This window comes from Panthera pardus, unplaced genomic scaffold, assembly GCF_024362965.1.
Source record: "Panthera pardus isolate Hobbes unplaced genomic scaffold, ASM2436296v1 HiC_scaffold_18, whole genome shotgun sequence".
Taxonomy (NCBI): domain Eukaryota; kingdom Metazoa; phylum Chordata; class Mammalia; order Carnivora; family Felidae; genus Panthera; species Panthera pardus.
In genome coordinates, this window is record NW_026526743.1 from 14,747,958 (window position 1) to 14,761,362 (window position 13,405).

At 45.6% G+C, this 13,405-nt stretch overlaps 1 protein-coding gene across 1 annotated transcript; it reads right to left on the reverse strand.

Moving 5' to 3' along the window:
- Nucleotides 1-8,123: 8,123 nt before the first annotated feature.
- LEUTX (leucine twenty homeobox) lies at nt 8,124-12,308 on the reverse strand. Its single transcript, XM_053906483.1, has 3 exons — nt 12,302-12,308; nt 9,294-9,445; nt 8,124-8,570 (listed from the first exon to the last, which is right to left on the reverse strand). Exons 1-3 carry the CDS (start codon nt 12,306-12,308, stop codon nt 8,124-8,126), a joined length of 606 nt encoding a protein of 201 aa, XP_053762458.1.
- Between the last annotated feature and the right edge of the window lie 1,097 nt (nt 12,309-13,405).

The following is a 13,405-nucleotide window of genomic DNA, read 5'->3' on the forward strand; positions in this document are numbered from 1 at the left end:
GGACAGACACCCCCGTCACATGCAGGGAGTTGGTTAAAGGTCTCTCCCCACCACCCCCCGCCCCCACTTTTTAATGTTTTATTTTTCTTCACTGTTCTTACAGCAGAATAATAAGACGAACACGCGTGTATCACCACCCAGTTTAAAAAATACCTTGGGTTTTTGCTTAACCTTAAAAAATTGTTCGTGGGCGCCTGAGTGGGTTGAGCGTCCGACTGCGGCTCGGGTCATAATCTCAGGGTTGGTGAGTTCAAGCTCGGCATCGGGCTCGCTGCTGTCAGCACGGAGCCCGCTTCGGTGTCTTTCACCTGTTTGGTTAAGTGTATTCCTAAACGTTTTATTCTTTTGTTGCTGTTGTGAGTGGGGTTGCTTTCTTACGTTCTTTTCAGATAGTGCCCTGCCTGTGTGTAGAAACGTGACTAATTTCTGTGTGTTGATGTTCTATCCCGCAACTCGACTGAATTTGTTTATTAATTCTAAACATTTGTCGCTGGGTTATTTTCTACATAGATGATCGCGAAGAAAAACTCTTCTGTTTCTCCTCTGCTCTCAATACTTCGCGTCTGACCCCAGATGTATGTGGGTTTTCCCACACCGAGCACTTCTCAGACCCCGGCGGGGTGTCCTACAATTTAACACAGTTCGGACATTATCTACCTGTCGTAGCATCAGATCCCACAGGGAAAGGTCTCGGTCCTACAAGACTGTCCCCCACGTCCAGCTCCAACTTCAAGTACAAATTGTCACCTGTGCTTCTGACCAACCAGCTAGAAGTCAGGGATTCCCAGTCTCCCTCCGTGGGTTCGATTATTTGCTAGAACTGCTCACAAAACCCAGGTCAACGGTTTACTTATTAGATTACCATTTATTAAAAAGGTTATTGGGGCCCCTGGCTGGCTTAGTCGGTAGAGCATGTGACTCTTGATCTCACGGTTGTGAGGTCAAGCCCCACGTTGGGCGTAGAGTTTACTTTAAAAAAAAAGGGGGGGGGAATTAAATGGTTATTAAAGATGTGAATGAACAGTAAATGAAGAGACACATAGGGCCAGGTCCAGAAGGGTCCTGACACAGGAGCTGCTGTCCCTGTGGAGTTTGGGATGCTTCATCCTTCTGGCACACGGATGTGTTCTTGTTAACCAACCCAGAAGCTCTCCGAACCCTGTCATTTAGGATTTTTATAGAAGCTTCATTATGTAGGCATGATTGGTGAACTCACTGACCATTAGTAATCAACTAACCTCCAGCCCCTCTCCACCCGCTAGACGTCAAGTTGTGGGGCTGGAAATTCCAACCCTCTGATCCCAGGATTGGTTCCCTGGCAACCGTCCCTTCCCCACCCCCCAGTTTCCCAAAAGTCACCTCATTAACATAAACTCAGTCTGGTTGAAAAGAAAAGGGCTTTTTAAAAAAATGCTTATTTTTGAGAGAGAGAGCATGCAGGGGAGGGGCAGAGAGAGAAGGGAACAGAGGATCCAAAGCCGGCTCTGCGCTGACAGCGGGGAGCCCCATGTGGGGCTCAAACTCACAAACCATGAGATCATGACCTGAGCTAAAGTCGGAGGCTCAACCGACTGAGCCGCTCAGGTGAAAAGGGCTTGTTTTGAACAAAACACTCATTTCACCTTCAGTGCACTGGGGCTGTATCAGGAACCAAGCACAAAATCCAAATATTAGGACAAAAGACGTGCCCCTAAGGCTCTAACCACTGGTGAAATTACAGGATTTTGAATGCTGTGAGCCAGGAACTGAGGGGGAAGGCTAACATATACAGTTGCCCCTTGAATAACCTGGTTTTGATCTGCGTGGATCCACTTATAAGCTGATTTTTTCATAAAATATATGTCCAGTGCTGTAAATGCCTTTTCTCTTCATTATGATTTTCTTTTTTTTTTTAATTTTTGTTTTAACATTTATTTATTTTTGAGACAGAGAGAGACAGGGCATGAACAGGGCAGGGGCAGAGAGAGAGGCCATCAGCCCAGAGCCTGACGCAGGGCTCGAACTCACAGACCACGAGATCGTGACCTGAGCCGAAGTCGGACACTCAACCGACTGAGCCACCCAGGCGCCCCATTATGATTTTCTTAATAACACTTTCTTTTTTTTCCAGTTTACTTTATTGTAAGAATACAGTATATTCCACATATACAGAATACGTGTTAACAAAGGGTTTATGTTATACGTAAGGCTTCCGGTCAACAGTAGGTTATTACTAGTTACATTTTGGAGGGAGTCAAAAATTATACACAGGTTTTCAACTGCGTGGGGGTTGGCACCGCTAAGGCCCGTATCGTCCAGGGGTCAACTGTACTTTCTTATTGTACTTTTCACAGGTATCACAATATCACAGTCTACCCCCTGACCTTCGGATACAGATCTCTTAAAGCAAATTGATTATAAAAGTCAAAGGATACTAGCACATTACTAGGGTCCCATTTCAGCCATTAATCCAGTCGAATATATATATATGTGTGTGTGTGTGTGTGTGTGTGTGTGTGTGTGTCAGGGCACCTGGGTAGCTCGGTTGAGCATCTGATTTTTTATTTTGGCTCAGGTCATGATCCCAAGGTCATGGGATCGAGCCCTGCATCGAGCCTGCTTGAGATTCTCTCTCTCTCAAAAAAAAAAAAAAAAAAAAAAAAACAGGATATATATATATATATATATATATATATATATATATATATATATATGAAAGTGTCTCCAGGGCAAAGCTACTCAGGTTTGAAGCTGCCATTTGGTCTTGTCAAGGTTCCAAAAGCAGACACACTCTTGGCTTCACCCAGTCAGGCATCTGGTACAGTTGAGCTAAGAGACAGTATCCTCTCTCGTGCTGAGCCTCTTCCAAGGTGTTAATGCAACGTTGAGTCTCTCCCTCATTGCATAACCTGTGTATTCACTCCTTTACCCTCAGCTGCTATTCCTTCTTTTTCCTTTTATGCCCAAACTTTTCCACCCTTGGAAGGCACCTTGAGTTTGGCCACCATACTGGTCTGGACTGCAGGCAGAAGAACGAGTCCCTTCCCCAAGCCCACCCCTCCAGCGGGCGGTCTCCCCCACCAGGCAATACAGTTGCGTCCGCTGTTAACCCCAGTCTTGCCAGATGCCGTGAGGGCACAACCCATCTCATCAGGCCCTTGGGAATTCTGACATAAGGTTTAAAAATACAGAGGTTCTTAGCGAGGAATCATCCTCTTCCCGGCTTCTGGTGTGGTAGCCCAGGTCCTGTGACTGCGGCGTCAGATAGGGTACAAACCGTAGAGGTGATATAGAGAAGAAAGTACATCAGTCCCCTCCCCCACCCCCTTTCCCCAGATCCACAGAAAAGCGGAGGGCTCCATCCAGTGGGGACGCTCCTTTAGCCCAGCTCATGTGGAGTCTGAGAACACACTCGTGAAGGCGTGCGAACCAGTTTTTCATGCTTTTATGGAAAGCATGCACCTCCGCATTTTGGACAACCAGTGTCCGAATTGCTCGTTCCAATTCTCCATCCCGCTAGTGCTCTGGGGAAGAGCTCTCTCTGCACATTGTCGGACACTGTGGGCTGTAGAGTGTGTCCCTCATCTGAAGAAATGACAGTTATCTGTCCACACTGGTACAATCTTCTAGTTCTCTACGGTGCCCTAAGGGTTAGCCTGCTTCAAGTTAAAGCACTCCTTGCTTGCCGACTTGAGGCCCTTGATTTGTGACAGAATTAATTTGCTTTCTTTGAGATATGCAGACCGCTGGCCTTGGGGAATAAAGGGCCAAAATGTCCCCAGGCCACAGAGGCCAAGCAAGTCGATTTGAAGTCCCCTTAGCTTTCTGATGAGCCCAGCAATCTTTTAGCAAAATGTTTTTCTTTTTCAAGGTCACACAAATGACTTTACTGACCTCCCTCTGCTCCCCTGTAGACTTTGCCCTCCTTTTCGGAAAGAGCAGAGTATTCTCCAATGACCCCCAGGTACCAGAGAACCAAACCTTCTTGCACAACCCGCCCAAACTCCAGGCACCAAGGAACTCGAACTTCTTGCACAACTTCCAAGCTCCGAGATAACTCTGTAGCTGGCATCATCGAGTCCGCATGTAATCAAGAAATGTCACAGACCGCTGCATTCCCTTAACCCCTTTAAAAATCTCTGGGCCAGGCGGAAACCTGGGAGTTGGCCTTTGGACAAGAGTCTGCCTTCTCCCCAGGTGGCCAGCCTCCCGAATAAAGCTCATATTCCTTTCCAATAAAAGCTCATCTCTTGATGGGCAGCCGAACTTGGGTTTCAGGAACATGAGCGTGTCCTTCTGCCACGGGGTAGGCAAACCTGGTCCAGAGGCAGTGTCTATTCCTGTCAGATCTCATCTGTAGTCCCCCTCCCCGACCTCCTCAGGGCTCCCAGCATCAGTCTCACTTGCCAGCTACCACCAGGTCCGGACCACCAGGGAATCTGCCATATAAACATCTGCAGGCTCTTGTAGGCAGATAAAACAGCTCTTATTGGCGTTTTGTGCCCAGAGGGTGCGAGGAGAATGGGTCTAGATCTAGCCCACATCGGCATTGTTGTAGAAATATCCATTCATCCAGGCGCCCTGGGTGGCTCCGTTGGTTGAGTGCCCAACGCTTGATTTTGGCTCAGGTCATGATCTCACAGTTTGTGGGATCAAGTCCCACGTAGAGCTCTGCGCTCACAGCAGGGAGTCTGCTTGGGCTTCTCTCTCTCCCTCTCTCTCTGCCCTTCCCCTGGTATCTAAATAAATAAATAAATAAATAAACATTTAAAAAGAAAAAGAAAAAAGAAATATCCACTCATTGCATGACCACTAGAAGCAAGCATACAGCAATATTCGCTTGTTGAATCCGATCACCTTCCAAATCTGGAAAGGGATTCTTCTGATGCACAACAACGTGTCCTACTTTTATGAACCCCTCAGATTCCCATAGTGATTTCTCTAGGCCGTTCCCCTTATGGGCATCCCTTGATTAGGGGAGGTTTCCATTGCTCTTCTGACTGTACGGCCAAGCCATTGGCCACTGCCCATGGGCAGGGGCCTATTCTACTGTTCAAATCTTCCGTCATGCTAGGAAAACACCATGCAGTTCAGCCCACTGAGCTGACTTTTTTTTAACTTTCTTCAGTCAGAGAGGCTGTCTTCCAAACAGGATGCTCTCCACTCACCTTGGAACTTTGGTCCACAGTTGAGAGCTGTTCACAGGCACTGTCCAAGTGACACTAGAGTCCGGTGGCTCCTCTCATGGCTCCAAAGTCTCTCCTAGAAGAAAAGAGGCTCTCTCATGTCCCCCAGGCAGCAAGATCCCGTATAAATTATTTCCATTTTATTATGGAACTCTTGTGGGTACTGACATCCCCAGTAATACATCTCTCCAACATCACCCAAGACATTATGGGTATTTCTGGTTTCTAGAAACCAGAAGGTCCATTAGTGAGAAGGACAGTTTCCGCTGTTCCAATAGCAAACTCATAGGGATAGCAAGCTTTCTTCTGAAATGGGAATCCTCTGGTCCAGAGCCCCAGTTGTCATTACTGAGAGATGCTCACAGGCTTTTGCCAGGAGGTCCAGTCTACACTCCACATAGGGCAATTGCACAGAGAATTTGTACTACCGGCACTCAGCCTTCCATTCCTCACTGTGTGGTCTTGGGCAATCTTACTGGTTCCGGATTTACCACATCCAGTGAATATTGTGGCTGGAAGGGCAGACTCACATGCTTTCTGGTTTACAGTATGAGGTAGGAGAATCATTCCCCGCTCAGACACAACGTCCACCCCATAACACAACCAGGTGAGAAACACCACCATTGTGGAGGAATCCTGTTGAAACATTTCGACGACCATAATCCCACCAACCCTTGTATCTTCACGTTCTCTCAGTCTGATTGTAGCCTGCATCGGATGGATTTTCGTACCCATGTCAACGAGGTCTGGGAACTCCTCCACCCCCCTAACCATTTTAACTTTGGGCTTCCAGGAAGAGGTTGAGCCAAGAGAGCTTTTGTCAATCTTCATCTTGATTAATCTGCCTAATTATTGCCTGAGGCGATTGCAAGGCAGGTTTCTCATTATCATCTTTGACTCTTGGCTTTTAAAATGTCTCCAAACTAAGGTAAATAGAACAAACTTGTTTGGGGCTCTTTAATGTTGGGAGGCCAGTAGGGGGTCCTTTTGGCCTGCCCAATCTTGGGTAGTACTATACTAAAATCTTTGTTTGAACTCCATCAATATCCATTTTATTCATCCCATTTCTTTTTCTTTTTTTTAATGTTTATTTATTTTTGAGAGACAGAAAGCAAGTGGGGCGGGGGCAGAAAGAGAAGGGGACAAAGGATCTGAAGCAGGCTCCATTGCTGACAACAGAGAGCCTGATGGGGCTCGAACTCACGATCTGTGAGATCATGACCTGAGCCAAAGTCGGACGCTCGACCGACTGAGCCACGCAGGCGCCCCTCATCGCATTTCTTAATAAGCACCTAACCAGCAAGGATGTGGGTGTTCATGTGGTAGGTCAGGGCCAGTGTGGATGGGGCTGAAGTGTCAGCTCCTGTTCCAGGGGTTGTTGGTTTGCAAGCTACCCAGGAGCTTGCCAGATATGATTTGAAACCGGCCACCGTACAGAGGGCAAGAAAAGACAGAAGAGGCAGACTACTCCAGATTGGTAAATAGCAGGTTTAATAATGAGGGAATTTACACTGGCTGTGGGGAAAGTCAAGTGGAATGCATGTTCCAGGGACAGGGGAGGGGGTAAGGAGCCTCTGATTGTCAATGTCCAGCTCATGGGTCAACCAGCAGTCTTATCCTTTCTATAACCTCTTCCAACACGGGCTTGGGGGCACGGACTCTAGGCAACTCCATCAGCTGGGATCAGCATGGGTGAACACTGGGTGAGTCCTCAGTAGCAAAATTTGCAGGTGTCCCTGAGGGCCACACGGGCCACTTGAATCCTCGTGGTGAAAGCTGCTGGAGTCTCCCTACTCTCTTTTTCTTCTGAAGTGGGATGGGTGGAGAGGGTCAGGGGTAAGTGCATCACAGCCAAGGAGATGCCTCTTTGGCAACAAACTCTGTAGAACTGGGGATGAGATAAGGTAAAATGCCTCCTATGCTTTTCTATGAGGCCTCAGGTTTTATGTTCCCCTGGGTTGCTGTGCTTCTTGCTTATACTCCAGAGCCCTCTCTGAGATATTTTCATCAGTGAGTAGTTAGTTGTTAAATCATTGTTTTGTGGAGACACAAGTGCTGCGACCTCCTAGTCCACCACCTTGCTAATGTCCCTGTGACTTTTTTAAAGAGATAAAGATGGTCCATGGGGAACAGGTGCAAGAGAGCTTCGTCTATATGGCATTGACTTTAGTTGGAGTGCTTTCATGGAGCTAGGTCAGTTGCGACAAGCTAGCACCCAAGAAAAACTAACTGGTTTCTACTACCATTCTAAAGGCACCTATGACTGCCCTTAATACTGAAATTTGGTTGAGACGGTACTCAGAGTACAGAAGTTACACAGGCAATGATAAGAGGTAGATTGTTGGGGCGCCTGGGTGTCTCAGTCAGTTAAGCGTCTGACTTCTGCTCAGGTCACGATGTCTCAGTTCACGAGTTTGAGCCCTGCATCAGGCTCTCTGTTGTCAGCAATGGAGCCTCAGGTTCCTCTCAGCAATGGAGCATCAGGTTCTGTGCTGACAGCTCAGAGCCCGGAGCCTGCCTCAGATTCTGTATCTCCCTCTCTCTCTGCCCTTCCCCTGCTCATGCTCTGTCTCTCTCTCCCTCTCTCTCTCAAAAATAAACACTAAAAAAATTTTTAAAGGTAGATTCTTTTTTTTTAAGTTGATTTATTTTGAGAAAAAGAGAGAGAGAGAGAGAGAGAGAGAGAGAGCGCATGAGGGGGAAGGGGCAGACAGAGAAAGAGAGGGAGAAAGAGAATCCCAAGCTAGCTCCATGCTGTCAGCACAGAGTCCAATGCGGGGCTTGAACTCACGATGATGACCTGAGCCAAGATCAACAGACACTTGACTGAACCACCCAGGCTATCCTAGATTTCCTTCTTCTCACAGAGAAAGGCAAATTCCTGGGCTCTGGTCCATTTAGACTTCGTTGACCCATGAAAGGCCTTTGGAAACGTCTCTCAGTTGGTCAGGATTTGGTTCATAGATCTTTCTCAATAAGGGTGGGTATGTCAGCCATATCTCCTGAACTGGGACACCTGGGGGAGAGGTACTGATCTAGATCATCATCCCCAGGTAAGGCATATAGTTGTATAAGTTGATCTATGTCATAGGGAATGGAGGCCCAAGGAGGATCAGGGTCCCCCAGACATATCTGTTGGAGATCATGAGGTGGAGAATCCCAAGACGAATTCCACTTGGAGGGACCAGCGCCTGCAGATTGCTCGCTATCAGGAGACTGAGGTAGTTCATGGTCACAGGCATCCAAAATGCTGGGACTCCCGGGATGAGTGTTTGCTGAAGTTACAGGTAAGGGAGGTTGCTCCTCTTTGATTGAAATCGTCTGGCTTGAGGATTTTAGTGACGAATTTGAATCAGTTTGTTGCTGCTCTTTCTTCCTTTTCACGCGCTGGTTCTTAAACCAAGTCTGGGGAGAGAGGAGGTGAGCAGGTTAATAAGGGGGGGTGGGGGGGCAGGTCTAAAGGGAAATCCTCATGTTTCTCAGGAATTAGCTTCTTTTGGCATGAGAAGGCTAGTGTCTCATCTCTTCATAGTTATCTGAACAAGGGACATTTCCTTCTATCCTCTGCTGTCCTGAGTTCCAGAAGGCAAAGGGAGTGTAAGATCATGACAGAGCACTCAAACCCTAGATCAGGAGGGGTTAAGGCAAGGTGCTTCTGTCTTGGTGGATGCTCAGCATTTTCAGACAGACTTCTGAAGACCAAGGATTTGGAGTGGGAGTCTAGCTTGGGGTGTCTTTGGGATTCATTCGGGGGTTCTCATACCCCGAATACTCTGTGGCAACTTAGTTGCAAGGCATCTAAATGACCGAATGGTCTGATTAGGGAGAATCTAGACATAAACAGGAGCTGACTCCAATGGGCTTATCTGAGATCCATCGCTGTGTAGCATTATGGGTCTGGAGTCAGAAAGGTCTGGGCTCAAATTCTAGCTCTTATGTTTATAATCCTTGGAGGATTCTCTGCGAGCTTAGTGTTCCCTAATAAAATGGATGGTCATAAGAATAAAACCATAAGACATCTGTCTGCGCACATACCAGTTGTTCAATAAATAGGAATTACATGATGACTAAAGTGTATATGAAGCTCTGGGTTAGGTGTGCTGTGTAGACACACACTCAGGGACATACCTTTATCACGGATTCGTCTAGCTGAGTAGATGAAATAAGTTCCATCATGGTAACCCAGTCTGGGTACATGGTCTCTTCGAACACTTGTTTCAGTGCTTGAAGCTGTTCTGCACTAAAGTGTGTGCGCCTCCGGCGAGCATACCTTTGCTCTTCTGCAAAAGGAATAGACACAAGGCTTTCATTAAAAAAAAAAAAAAAAAAAAAAAAAAAAAAAAAATACGTTCAAAGATAAACTTCTTACCTGAGCCTGACCCGAGAGCCAAGAGCTTGGTCTTAAAAGTTGACTCAAATGGATAAAGAAGATGTGGTTTATAGATACAATGAAATACTACTTGGCAATGAGAAAGAATGAAATCTGGCCATTTGTAGCAACGGGGATGGAACGGGAGAGTGTTATGCTAAGTGAAATAAGTCAGGCAGAGAAAGACAGATACCGGATGTTTTCACTCATATGTGGATCCTGGGAAACTTAACAGAAGACCATGGGGGAAGGGAAGGGGGAAAAAAAGACACAAACAGAGAGGGAGGGAGGAAAACCATAAGAGACTCTTAAATACAGAGAACAAACTGAGGGTTGATGGGGGACAGGGGGAGAGGGGAAAGTGGGTGATGGGCATTGAAGAGGGCACCTGTTGGGATGAGCACTGGGTGTTATATGGAAACCAATTTGACAATAAATTTCATTTAAAAAATTCAAGAGGTAAAAATATAGGGAAAACTCCAATTAATTAATTAATTAATTATTTAAAAGTTGACTCATGGAACCCACTCTTCACCATCTGGCTGGGATTGCTCTGCACCACTGAAATTGTTTCCCCTATGCGAAAATGGTTCAAGCCTGGTTTAAGAGCAAGTAACTGTCCTAACTGTCCACTTGTTCTAGAGGAATATACTAGTTCTGGAAAGCAGTGTGGAGGTTCCCCAAAAAATTAAAAATAGAACTACCCTACAAGCCAGCAATTGCACTACTAGGTATTTACCCAAGGGATACAGGTGTGCTGTTTCGAAGGGACACATGCACCCCCATGTTTATAGCAGCACTATCAACAATAGCCAAAGTATGGAAAGAGCTCAAATGTCCATCTAAGGATGAATGGATAAAGGAGATGTGGTATATATACACAATGGAGTATTACTCGGGAATCAAAAAGAATGAAATCTTGCCCTTTGCAACTGCGTGGATGGAACTAGAGGCTGTTATGCTAAGTGAAATTAGTCAGTCGGAGAAAGACAAATATCCTATGACTTTACTCATACGAGGAATTTAAGATACAAAACAGATGAACATATGGAAGGGAAGCAAAAATAATATAAAAACAAGGAGGGGGACAAAACATAAGAGACTCTTAAACATAGAGAACAAACAGAGGGTTGCTGAAGGGGTTGTGGGAGGGGGGATGATCTAAATGGGTAAAGGGCATTAAGGAATCTACTCCTGAAATCATTGTTGCACCATATGCTAACTAACTTGGATGTAAATTAACCAATAAGTAACAATGAATAAATAAAAACAATAAATAAATTAAAATGAATAAATAAATAAACCTACGCTAAAAAAAAAAAAAAAAGAATATACTAGAAACTCATAGCCTAGAAAAATGAACCAGACTAGTGGGAGAAAATATATCTTTCCTCGGGCTGCCTGGCTGGCTCAGTTGGTTGAGCTTCGGCTCAACTTCGGCTCAGGTCATGATCTCACAGTTTGTGAGTTCAAGCCCTGCGTCGGGCTCTGTGCTGACAGCTCAGAGCCTGGAGCCTGTTTCGGATTCTGTCTCCTTCTGTCTCTGCCCCTCCCCACTTGTGCTCTGTCTCTGTCTCTCAAAAATAAATAAATGTAAAAAAATAAAAAAAAAAAGAAAATATATCTGTGAGGACAGTTGGAATTACATAGGGTAGTGACATGATTATCAATGTTAGATTCATTTGAGTTCATATGATTCATAGAGTATTTGAGACTCTGTTGCCCTAATCAGCCATAGACTCAGGGTCACTGCCATCTACACCGGTCGGCATGTGAGATCTTGAAGCTGATTTGGCCATTTATCAATGAGGCCAGTGAGAGGAGCAGGTATGGAGCTTAGTGACCTGAGAATGAATGTTGATTCTCCCATTTATTAGCTCTCTCACTCTGGGAGTATCACTACACTTATATTATTTGCCCCTTTTCTCTACCAGTAAAATGGTCTCATAGTTCACTTGCTTTGGGGAAGAACTGAGTATCCAGAAAGCAAGTCTGTTAATTACAGCCTCTGTGTATAATAGGTGCAGAGCGGGAGTTGTTTTATTGTTTAAAATATAAATGTAAAACCATGGCATCTAGCAATATTCGATCCATTTTCCATAGGAGATTCTGTTTATGTAGGGGGCCCTTATTCTTCATATATATATATATATATTATATATATATATATATATATATATATATATATATATATATTCATACATAAAAAAATTAATAAAATAGAGCAAAGAGTCTCAATTTCACTAGGTAATAAAGAAATGGAATATGGATCAAATATTAAGTACTATCTTGTATCCACTGCTGAAAATAGGACAGTGGGGGTGTACCTGGGTGGCTCAGTTGGTTAAGCATCCGACTTCGGCTCAAGTCATCATCTCACATTTCATGAGTTTGAGCCCCACGTCAGGCTCTGTGCAGACAGCTCATTGCCTGGGGCCTCCTTCGGATTCTCTGTCTCCCTCTCTCTCTGCCCCTGCCCCCCTTGTGCTCTCTGTCTCTCTCTCTCTCAATCAAAAATAAACACTTAAAAAAATTTTTTTAAAAGAACATGGAAAAACAAAAACTCACGGTACACAGTAATGGTGGAATCCAGTTACAAAATGTGTTCCAATGCTTCCTGTTGGTATAACCCAGTGGTTCCCAAAACTGACCACTTGGTGTTGGCAAGATGCTACCACAAAGTCTCACCATCTTGCCTCGGCCTGTCCACAGCCCAACTGCTCAACCTCTAGCACTGCAAGCATTTGTTGCCCTTGCCCCAGCTTACCTGCCATAATATCCTTTTGAAATGCAAGGACTCCTTCTGTCGTGTGTTTGCTGAACTTCTGAATTCAGTCTATGTATCTGCTGGGTTTGAGGACTCCCATTTATACAAAATTTTGACGTAGTATAGCCCCTGCCCTACCCCGCCCTAATGTCACACCCTCTGGTAATCCATTCAACACGTGCTCCTTGAGAACCTGTTCTGTGCCCCATGCTGTGCAGGGCCCTGGGATAAAGCGGTGATTCCAGACTTCATCTCTGACCTCAAATGGTGGAGGAAAACAAATGGAAGTCAAAATGGATAAAACGTTCAAAAATTTCACTCTGGGAAAAAGAGAAAACACACAGGATACAGAGAGAAACAGTAAACTGGGAAGGCAATTGAATCCAGAAGGTGAAGGATGGGCTCTGTGCGTTGGGCAGCTACTGGTGAGACCTCGCAGGGTGGGGATGAGGTTCCGGGGATGGGAGGTGCATGGGGAAGCCCCTCAAACAAAGCAGCAGCAGGCAAGGGTCAAGATCTTGGCAGAGCCTAAATGGTAGACATTCTTGTAACTTCTGTTAGAGTTTGGATTTGGGATGGTTGAAAGCCCAGGGAGAATTCTGAGCAAGGGAACTTAACCGATACATTGCATTTTTAAAAAACTTATGCCTCCTGGGGTGCCTAGGTGGCTCAGTTGGCTAAGCATCTGACTCTTGATTTGGGCTCAGGTCATAATCTCACAGTCCATGGGTTTGAGCCCCGCATCCATCAGTGCAGTTGAAGCTGTTAGCGCAGAGCCTGCTTGGGATTCTCTCTCCCCTGCCCCACCCTCTCTCTCTGCCCCTCCCTGATCTCTATCTCTCTCTAAAAACAAATAAACTTTAAAAATATCATGCCTCCCTCTTCCCTCTTACCTTCCCTTTCCCTGTTTCTCGGTTCTGCATTTTCTCCACCTCTCAGGTGACCTATTTGCTCATTTATTTATTCCTCCCCATGGTGTTCTTCTCCAAGACAGGCCTTATTCATAGGGGGGGGTCTCACTTGATAGGAGAATTGGCTCTAGTTCCTAGTCATCGCCCTGGAGGTCCCCCCGCACCCATTGTGGACCCAACATCTCTGAAGTGG